The sequence below is a fragment of the Leopardus geoffroyi genome, chromosome X (genome assembly GCF_018350155.1).
Source record: "Leopardus geoffroyi isolate Oge1 chromosome X, O.geoffroyi_Oge1_pat1.0, whole genome shotgun sequence".
In the NCBI taxonomy this organism is placed as follows: domain Eukaryota; kingdom Metazoa; phylum Chordata; class Mammalia; order Carnivora; family Felidae; genus Leopardus; species Leopardus geoffroyi.
Genome location: NC_059343.1, coordinates 42,377,372 through 42,387,409, shown reverse-complemented (window position 1 = coordinate 42,387,409; position 10,038 = coordinate 42,377,372). Strand labels below are relative to the sequence as shown.

Below are 10,038 nucleotides of genomic sequence, written 5' to 3'. Positions count from 1 at the left end.
GACAGTAGGTGCTCGATGTTTGTCTACAGCAGGACTGTGTAAAACGTTTACGGTGGCGCCTAGGACACGGCAGGCATTCAATAAATGGTTGCTAACTGAATGAAGAAATCAGTGCATGAATGCGGAAGTGAACCCCATTCCAACTTGGGTCCTACAGATTCCCTTTTGCCCGATCCCAACCCCAGCAGACCTGGGAGCCAGTCATCGACACAACCACAGAAACTTTATTTACAAACACAAGGCAGGAAGTGGACGGGGAGGTGGACAGAGCAGGGCCGGAAGGCACCTACTTCTGCTCCCGCCTCCAGACGATGACCATGCCACTGGCGTCGCTGGAAGCCAGCAGGCTCTCATCACAGTTGAAGCTGACGTCCAGCACAGGTGCGCTGTGGCCCTGCAGCTTGTTGACAGCAGCCTTGGCTGCTCGCTCCACATCAAAGAAGTGCACACACATGTCCTCGCTACCCGTCACTGCCCGGACAAGAGGGAGAGGCCCTCGGGAGATGTTGCAGGAGGAAGCGGGGTGCCCAGGGTGTGAAGCCCCAGTGTGGTGTGGGGAGGTGTGGGGAGGTGTGGGAGGGACCGTCCCTAGACAGGGGTCACCTGGCTGTTTTAGTCCTGCGTCCAGACTGTGAGGTCTCTGAGCTGTTTGGGGGTGGGGGGTGCTGTGTCTCATGCCGTGAGGATTCTAAGCTGTTTTAGGGGTTTTCATTCAAAGTGGGAAGCTGCTGGGATGGGAGAGTTCTCAAGGCCCAGAAAGTCTGGGCACCTGGGGATTGTGAGATCTGAGCCAGATCAGCAGCAGCTCTGGTCCCTGCCCCTCCCTGGCCCCCCATATGCCCCGACCCTGGGGAACTCACCCACACAGGCCCCCTGGCGGAAGGACATGAGGGGACAGAAGATGCTGCGAACAGGGTGTGAGCCCTGCTCGATGGGGAAGCTTCTCTTCAGCTGCAGGGTCCCCTCGTTGTCTACCACCCTGAGGGGAGGGTTAGAGCAGCTCAGGGCGTGGAACCTCAGCTCTGGATGGCGATGCATGGTGGGGAGGGGGGCCCGTCTGTGCCCCTGCGCCTGAGTTCTTCTCAAGGTTCACACAATCCAGTTTTGAGATGACCGTGTATACCTACCTACGAAGCATGGGCTGCTGTGTGAGCTCGTGACAGTTTGGAAACTACCTGTTGGTGTAGACAGGGAGCCTCTGCAGTGTGTTGTTCACTGGTTTCTCTTTCTAGGGGTTTCTAAGAGATCCTGGTGTTAAGACAGGCACAGAGAGGAAGGGGCTGACCAGACTAGATATCCCTGCACTGCAGAATACGACAAGGCCATTCAAAAGAATGAACCGACAGCACTGTAGGTGACTTGGGGGCATTTCCACAGCATCATCTGGTGAGAAAAGTGAGCCGTGGAAAAGGATGTAGGAGCCCGCTCCTGTAAAACAATGACCCTCCCCCGGAAACGTGTGGATGGGTGTGCACACCTAGAATTACAGGGGAGAGAACAAAATATAGGAAGGTACTTCCAGAGTTGTTATCAGGCTCTACCACAGCAAGTGGCAGGAAGGAGGAGGACGGAAGGGAGGGGATGGGGGAAATAGCCAAAAACTTGGGAGTATACCTAAATTAAGAACTATAGCGGCTCTTGGGTGTCTCCGTCGGTTAAGCATCCAACTCGTGGTTTTGGTTCAGGTCATGATCTCACAGTTCGTGAGCCTGAGCCCCAAGTCATGGTCTGCGCTGACAGTGCAGAGGCTGCTTGGGATTCTCTCTCTCCCCTCTCTCTCTGCCCCTACCCCACTTGCTCTCTCTCTCTCAAAAATAAATAAATAAACAAAAAAAATATAGATATGCATGTGTGTGTGTGTGTGAATTTTTTTAAAAGAGTAGAAAAATAAAACAATAAACTAAAAGCATCCTGTTGGGCAGTGGTTTTCGGACATCACTGGACAGCACTTGGGGAACTTTTCAATGTACCAATGCCCGGTCCTGCCCCAGAGCTTCTGGAATCAATGGCCTGGAGTGGGGCCTGGCCAGGATTTTGTGAAGCCCTTCAGGTCATTCCAGCATGGGCTGCAAACTGCATTTGGGTAACATGTCATACATCAGCAGGGATGGTAAACTCCTCCACTCAAAAAAATAAAAAAAAATAAAAAAAGATGGGGCACCTGGGTGGCTCAGTTGGTTAAGCGTCCGACTTCGGCTCAGATCATGATCTTACAGTTTGTGGGTTTGACACAATCAAAAAAGAAGAAAAAAGGAAGGAAGGAAGGAAGGAAGGAAGGAAGGAAGGAAGGACGGACAGACAGACCTCTGCTTTCAGGGGGGCCCAGTCTATGCTATGCCTCACGTTGGTCATCTGTGAAATGAACGCGATGACAGCACCTTCCTCACGGGGCTGTTGTGGATTAAGTGAAGTGGTACGTATGAGGTGCTCCAACAGGGCCTGGTGCCAGCAACTGCCACGTAAGCACCAGCGACTTCTGCCATTGCTACTACCATCGCTATCATCATTATTGTAAAGAGACCGGGCTTCTCCACTCACTGAACTTAACCTGATGGAGGAGACAGGCTTTTGGGCCCTACGAGGAGACGGTGCTCCCGTCCTGGGCCGATGGAGGCAGTGGGCCCTGCATCTCCAGGCAGCCCAGACAGGGAAGACCCACCTATAGAGCAGCAGCTTGTTGAGGCAAGCGTTGATGAGTAGCGAGGGGTCCCGGGCCTCTCGGCTGACCCAGGAGCGGGCGGAGATGCTGGTCACAGGGCTACCCTCGTGCACCACCAGACGCTTGGCTTTGGTCAGTTTCCCTGTGATAGCGGAGGGAGGGGAGGCAAAGGTGAGGGTGAGGGCCCATGCACTGGGCCAAGGGGGAGTGTGAATACCTGGATGCAGGCCTGGGACCTGCCTACCTGTGGCCATGTCAAAAAGGAAGGAGAAAACACTGCCGCGGTCATCTCCTGCCCAGAGTAGCCGGCCAGGGGCATCAAAGGACAGAGCGAGAACCCGGCCCGTCAGCTTGCTGGAGCCACCCTTCACTTTCTTGCCCGTGGAGATGTTCATAACGTGCACGTTGTGCTTGGCATTCCCCACCTGTGGGTGAGATCTGCGTGCTGTCATCCTGCTCTCAGCCAGTCCCTCCTCGAGTCTGACTGTAATGGAGCCACTGTGGATGGGACCGGCTGGTTCCTACTGGACTCTAACCCCAGTGGGGCTGTGGCAGGTAGACTAAAAGGCGACCCAGGCCTGTGATCCTTCAGAGCCAGCCCCTCTTGCAACCTAACCAGGATAGACAGCTGCTCCCGGACTAAGGGGGTCTCAGACGCATAATGCTGCCCCTGAGGCAGCACCCCCTGTGACAGGCAAACCACAGGGCCGTCCTAGGCTGGTAATAATAGCCGGTCTGCTTCCTGCCTGGTCCTTGCTGGACACTTGCCCACACTGGGGCTGGTGTAGCAGAAAGGATCCCAGTGCACAAGCTCATGCGGCCGGTCCCCTCTAGGCCCCTCAGGGCCAGGCCAGATTTTCACTTCCTTCCCCCACCCTCTGACTCTCCATCCTGGGGCCGGACCGCAGGATGACCCTGCCACTGAGAGTGGCAGGACCGCTGCCACTGAGAGACTAGCCTTCTGACTAGTCACCCTGATCCCCAGCCAACAGCCCCTAAACTTGGAAAATGGCAGCACTGCTGTTGAAAGGACCGAAAGGGCTACCAGAGCTGGGACTCGGCCTCCTGACCAGTCCCCACTGGAGTCTATCATAGCAAGGTCACCCCAAGGCAAGAACCGCATCCCCATTCTGACTCATTTCCCTCTGAGTCTGACCACAGGGGGACTCTGGTGATGGACTGGAAGGGACCGCCCTGACCCTCAGACAGATTCCCTGGGACAGCTCTCCCGGCCCAGCATCCCCGCCCTCAGTGAGTGGACACCCTGGGGCCTGACCACAGTGAGGTTGTTGTTGACCGGCTGGAAGGTGCAGCAGAGCAATTCGGCGCCATCGGGGTCAGGAATCTCCCGGATGCAGCGGCCGTCTTCAGAGGCCCAGATGCGCATGGTAGCATCGAGTGAGGTGGACACAAGGATGTCGTTGGAGAGGGACCAGGCGAAGTCAGAGACACCACGGGTGTGGCCCCGCAGTACACGGAGCACGGTGGGCGGGGCAGGCACCAGCTGGCACAGTGAGATGCTGCCGTCGAGGGAACAGCAGGCCAGGCGGTGCCGGTCGTCATTGGCGAAGCGCACTCTTGGCACTGCAATGCCAAGGAGCCGTTCGTGGGACTCAGCACGCTCACCAGGTGCTTTCATTTACTTAAGGCTCTGACGTGTGGGCCAGGGGCCCGGACCCACCACGCCAAGCACAATGGCCTCAGCAAAGGGCTTTCCTTGGCTGGGGAAGGGAGTTGGAACCCCAGAAGGCCCTTTTCCAAAAGCTCCCTACACCTCAGCAAGCACTTTACAATTACCAAGGTCTCAGCAGTTTGCAAAACCCGTGCGGCCTTTTGCAAGGAGATTTCTCTGTAAAGGTTCTGAACTCTTCCAAGCAACTCACAACCCCAGAAGCCTTCTGCAAAGTCCTCTTTTAAGCTGCTGAGCCCTTTTATGGTAGATAAAATACCTGAGAGTTTGCACAGAGCTTTACTTTGCAGAGAGCTTTTAGGTTTGCGGAAAGTGTTTTTATTTTAAGATTTTTAAAATAATCTCGGGTGGGGGAGAGGGGGAAATGGGTGATGGGCATTGAGGAGGGCACTTGGGATGAGCAGTGGGTGTTGTATTTAAGCGATGAATCACAGGCATCTACCCCCAAAACCAAGAACACACTGTATACACTAGGCTCACTCGGCTGGCCCCTGTATGGACCTATATGGTAACACTGTATGTCAGCCAACTTGACAATAAATTATATCCAAAAAAAAAAATAGTAATCTCTGTACCCAATGTGGGACCCAAACCCACAACCCCGAGATCAAGAGTCGTATGCTCCATCGATTGAGCCAGCCAGGCACCCCCGCAAAAAGCTTTATGGATCGCAATTCCTCCTTCGGAGGTGGGCCAGAGACTTTGCATTCCAGAAACAGATGCACTGAATAGTTGTCACAGTTTAGGCAAATGCATGGTGATGCGACCCGCTACCGGGGCTGGCTTACCTGCCTCATCCACGTGCTGGTCGAAGACATGGTACATGCCCGCAAACGCATAGTTCTCACTCAGTGATGTGTCCCCAGCCATGGCTCGACTTGCTTCTGCTGCTGATGTAGGTACTACGCTGCCAGGGGGCCTGGGCCCCAATGGGAGTGGGAGATAATGTGAGGTGCCTGTTAGCATTCAGTCTGCTGTTGCCCCATGGCCCTTCCCCCCCCCCCCACAAAGCCCCAGCTCACAGCTGCCCCTGGGGCGTACCTGTCCTCATAGACAGCACGGTTCATCTGTGCCTGCAGCTGGTAGGAGCCTCGGCTGACGGAACGGCGGTGCCCACGAGCCCCCAGGGCCCGAGGATCATCCTCAAAGTCCTGCAAACAGAGGGTCATGGTGGGCACATCTTAAAAGAAGCCCCCAGGAACTTATGGGGTCTGGGGTCTTGAAAATATGCCTAGAACCAGATCCCTTCTCACCCTAGCCACTGCCACCACCATCGCTTGGACTACTGTGGTGGCTTCTGTGCTGTTCTCCTGCTTGCCCCCTTCCCCTACTCAGTGGATACTCAATAAATGTTCTGTGAAGAAAGAATGAACACTTTCCCCCAAAAAACACTCAGCTCAGTCTCTTGCTTCATTCAAATCTCAGCTCAACTGTCACCTCCTTGGAGAAGACTTTCCTGATCATCCCCATCAAAAACAGCTTCCCTCTGTCCTTCACACCAGTCTCATTTTATCCCCCAAGTCTGCTTTATTTTTCCATCTTAGCACTCCTCACTATAAGCCACGTTAATTATTGAACTTGTTTATCTGATTTGGTATGCCTATTGCACTATTTATCCTGTTTATTGTCCATTTATCAACCTGCTTATCTTGTTTATTGTCTGTTTACTGACTTTAGATTATCTCTTTTTGCTCTATAGTCATCCAAGAGCCTAGAACAGTGCCTTGCACATAGCAGGTGCTTGACAAGTCTGCTGAGTGAATGTATATGGAGGTAGGTGGTATTTATGGCAGGAGCGTGGGGTGGAGCTCACCTCCATGCGGTCAAGGGTAGTTCGGCTGCTGCGGACGATGCTGTTGCTATAGGCACGAGCACTGCCTGGCTCGGAGAGGGGCCCGTATCGCTGGCCCAGCAGCTGCCCACGCAGCCTCAGGTACTGCCGACGCAGTGCCGGGGGGTGCCCAGCCTTGGCATTCTCCCGCAGTAGCTGGCTGCGCCGACGGATATACTGTGTCCGAAACTGTGGAAACGTTGGTGTGCGGTACGCGTTGTACCTATGATGGCAGGAGGCAGGATGGGCAGCAGGCACAGGACAGAGGGAATCAATCAGCTCAAGGGACAGGGAAAGAGAATGAGGTGTGTGGCAGTGAGAGGTCAGGATGGCAAGTGATCAGCAGCGGTGATGGGGGTCCCTCTGGTGCTGTGAGGAGGGTGGGTCTACAGTAATAAAGGGCATGATGATGAGGTCAGTGTGGGGGCAATGGAGGCCGTCTGAAGCTTTGTTGGATTTGGGATGTGGTGACCGAGTCAGTGTAGACAACAACACGGGTCAGGGTGACATGGTGATGGGGGTTAGTGTGGGGCAACGGTGGAGGTCAGTATGGGATGGTGATGGGGTCAGACTGGGGAAGTGATGATGGTAAGAGAAGTCTGCGGGGGGGGGCAATGGTGGGGAACAGGATGTCACTAGCCTGAGCTCCAACACCCCCTCCCAAAGGCTCTGGAAGCACAGCCTCTTGACGCATGCCCACATCTGACCGCACTTTCCAAGCATGCTCTTTACGACCCTCCGGCCAGCTCTTCTCTCTGCGGGCAAGCCCCCACACCCTGCTACTGCGCATGCTCACCTCCGGCATGCCCACGCAGCCGCATAAGGCAAGTTCTCCGCCCAGCCTCACTTATCGCCATTGCGCATGCACCCCAGTAACTTCCGTTCCCATGGGCTTCGACCCCACGCCTCACCTCGCGTCTACTGCTAAGACCTGCTGCCACACCGCGGCCATTCCCCGGCCTCCTCTTCCGGCCTGTCCGCCCGCGGGAGCCTGCAGGACAAGGGCCTGGAATGTCAGCGTTTCAAGTGAAAGGACTTAGTTCCTCCCCTTCTGCCAGACGACCGTTGCCATAGACACTTAGTCCCTCTACGCCGGGACGTCGCGAAGTAGCACCCGGCAGTTAGCATGGTCATCACCCCAGCCCTGCCCTCCCCGGGCAGCTCCCGGAAGATTCACACCAGCGATTCAGATCTGATCCCGCCCCTCCCCGGTCGCCATAGCGACGCCCCACCCCCGGTCTAGCAATCCTTGGCATTCTCCATCCATCTTCTTGCCCCCCGCCCCCCGCCTTCCCTTTTTGGGTTCAAGAGCAGGGCCCGGGATCAGAGACCACCTCCCGGGCTGCCTCCGGCTCTTGAGGCCCCCGGGGCAGCCCTGAGACGAGTGTCACCCTTTTCTTCTGTCTCTCTTCTCCCTCTCTCAGGCTTCAGGTAAGATGGCCGCCCACTGCCAGGAAGAGCTGTCAAGCGCAGAGCGAATGGATAGCAATCCTTCGCAGGGCGTGGGAGAACCACGCAGGCGCACTAAGGGACAGCCGCTTCCGGCACAGGATGGAGGCTCCACCCCTCAAGTTCTGTCCTCTGCAGGTCCCTAATGACGTTTTTGGTATACCCAAGAATAATGTTCAGGGGCCAGAGTGCGAGTCATTCAGTAAAAATTAGAAATACGACTTTCCTTTGAAAGCGTGGTATAAGCTGCTTTTTTAGCATCACAATCTTTGCCAAACAAGATTTGAAGCACAGAATCAAAAATAAGCACACATGCAGAGGCTCCTAGGATGTTCTTCAGTTCTTAAAGTGACTGATAGGCCTCCAGACAACCCTGGGATGAGTAGTCTGTTCTGTAGTGGCGATTGGGGAGTGGGTTTGGATAGTCCCAGGAAACTTGGTCTGGGTCTGAGCCTCCAAAGACAGAAGACATTACTTAATGTACTTAAGGCACAACAAAATTTGGATCCCAGGAGACTATCTGAACCATCCTTATTTCAACTCATAACAGGAAGCTGCAACTCTTAATTATTCACCTTTTTTAAAAAAAGGAACCTCTATAGGGGCGCCTAGGTGGCTCAGTCGGTTAAGCCTTCGACTTGGGCTCAGGTCACGATCTCACGGTCTGTGAGTTCGAGGCCCTCCGCCCCCGTTGGGCTTTGTGCTGACAGCTCAGAGGCTGGAGCCTGCTTCAGATTCTGTGTCTCCCCTTCTCTCTGCCCCTCCCACACTCATGCTCTGTCTCTCTGTTTCTCAATAATAAATAAACGTTAAAAAAATTTTTTTAAAGTAACCTCTATGTCCAACGTGGGGCTCGAACTCACCACCCCGAGATGGAGTCACTAGCTCTACCACTGACTGAGTCTGTCAGGTGCCCCTCTATTCATCTTAATGTGGTCAGGATTAACAGAATTTACAAAATTGAAATACATACTACCTTCCTATTGGATCTTAACATCCATCCACTGCTAGAATTCTCAAAAACTTTTTTCACTTTTGCACTATTTTTTGTATTTATTGTACAAATATAATAATCTGAACAGTTTTAAAGCCACCTGAAATAAGGAGCACATCCAAAACATGTATTGCCTTTTGTGTGTTCTAACAAAAATAGACCACTCTGTTTTGTATCGATACAGCACCTCCCTTGTCCATGTAACTAACCTATGGGTGTCTTTTCAGGATGTTAAATACCCTTCTATTTGATGGTTGGTAAAGAATAAACTATTTTACTGCATAAACATGTAACCACTAACACTTATTGGATAATGTGCTGGAAACATGGTGATTTACAAGTATTAATCCATTTAATCCTAAAAACTGAATGTTGTGGGACCCATTACTATCCCCATTTTACAGATGAGGAAAGCTGAAGCCCAGGGAGTTCAAGTTCATTTTATTGAACTAGTCTCCTATTTGTGACCAGCATTGGCTTTATTTCCAAATTTTTTCTTGCTATAAAGGATGCTATGATCACTGCCTTTCCCGTTTGCACCTCGATCCTCCTTGGACTGAGCCCCACCCCTTCGTACCACCACTCAGCCTCCAAAGAAACATGGTGGGGGGAAAAAGTACAGGAAAGTCAGAGATGCCAGCAAGATTTACTGTCTTACTGCTGGAATTGATTCTTTTGTTGCAGTTTTTATATGTCAAAAAGTTTCAAAATTATTATTTTTTAATTTTTTAATGTTTATTTTTGAGACAGAGACAGAGTACAAGCGGGGGGAGGGGCAGAGAGACAGGGAGACACAGAATCTGAAGCAGATTCCAGTCTCTGAGCTGTCAGCACAGAGCCCATTGTGGGGCTCGGACCCACCGACCATGAGATCATGACCCGAGCTGAAGTCAGATGCCCAACTGACTAAGCCACCCAGGCGCCCCTCAAAAATTATTTTCTTAAGTTTACTTATTAGGACAGAAAAAGAGAAAACGAGTGGGGGAGGGACAGGGAGAGAATCCCAAGCAGACTCCACACTGTCAGTGCAGAGCCTGATGCAGGGCTTCATCTCACAAACCATGGGATCATGACCTGAGTCAAAATCAAGAGCTGGATGCTTAACCAACTGAGCCACCCAGGCGCCATTCAAAAATTATTTGTAAAACTTCATCGCTATAAGGCGATTAAGATGTTAGATAAAACAACCTAATGACAGGGTCGGTGTAAGAAGGAATTCGTTATTAATGCATAGAAAGTGTTCACAACATCTGTTGCAGGAACGTTTGCTGGTATTCTGAGAAGTACTACAGTACTTTCAGAAGGTGGTGTAACCTGGCCGCTGCTGCCAGGTCTGCTGACCAGGAGCTGTGGTCTTTGGGCAAGTCATTCAAACCCTTTGTGACTCAGTATCCTCATCTGAAAAAAAAAAACAA

The 10,038-nt window shown here is 52.6% G+C and overlaps 1 protein-coding gene across 4 annotated transcripts; it reads right to left on the bottom strand.

The window, feature by feature from the left end:
• Positions 1 to 204: 204 nt before the first annotated feature.
• On the bottom strand, positions 205 to 7,694 carry WDR13 (WD repeat domain 13). 4 transcript variants are annotated; one of them, XM_045471024.1, is made up of 10 exons: positions 7,515 to 7,694; positions 7,092 to 7,171; positions 6,163 to 6,369; positions 5,391 to 5,500; positions 5,138 to 5,268; positions 3,936 to 4,243; positions 2,904 to 3,084; positions 2,660 to 2,801; positions 861 to 979; positions 205 to 471 (listed from the first exon to the last, which is right to left on the bottom strand). In XM_045471024.1, the coding sequence occupies exons 3-10, from the start codon at positions 6,166 to 6,168 to the stop codon at positions 287 to 289; spliced, it is 1,182 nt and encodes a 393-aa protein (XP_045326980.1). In that variant the 5' UTR covers positions 6,169 to 6,369; positions 7,092 to 7,171; positions 7,515 to 7,694; the 3' UTR covers positions 205 to 286. The 4 variants fall into 4 exon arrangements, with proteins under 4 accessions (XP_045326980.1, XP_045326976.1, XP_045326978.1 ...); XM_045471020.1 differs by having other exon boundaries at positions 6,163 to 6,403; positions 7,515 to 7,677; XM_045471022.1 differs by having other exon boundaries at positions 6,163 to 6,779; positions 7,515 to 7,643.
• Positions 7,695 to 10,038: the final 2,344 nt, after the last annotated feature.

What these genes read in the sequence shown, in the direction of transcription:
- WDR13 (XM_045471020.1), bottom strand. Translation starts at nt 7,132, where the DNA reads ATGGCCGCGGTGTGGCAGCAGGTCTTAGCAGTAGACGCGAG. An exon ending in AACAAGCTGCTGCTCTATAG is followed by an intron (nt 980 to 2,659) that starts GTGGGTCTTCCC and finishes CCCTCCCCTCAG; the next exon opens with GGTGGTAGACAACGAGGGGA. An exon ending in CCGCCAGGGGGCCTGTGTGG is followed by an intron (nt 472 to 860) that starts GTGAGTTCCCCA and finishes TTGTCCGGGCAG; the next exon opens with TGACGGGTAGCGAGGACATG.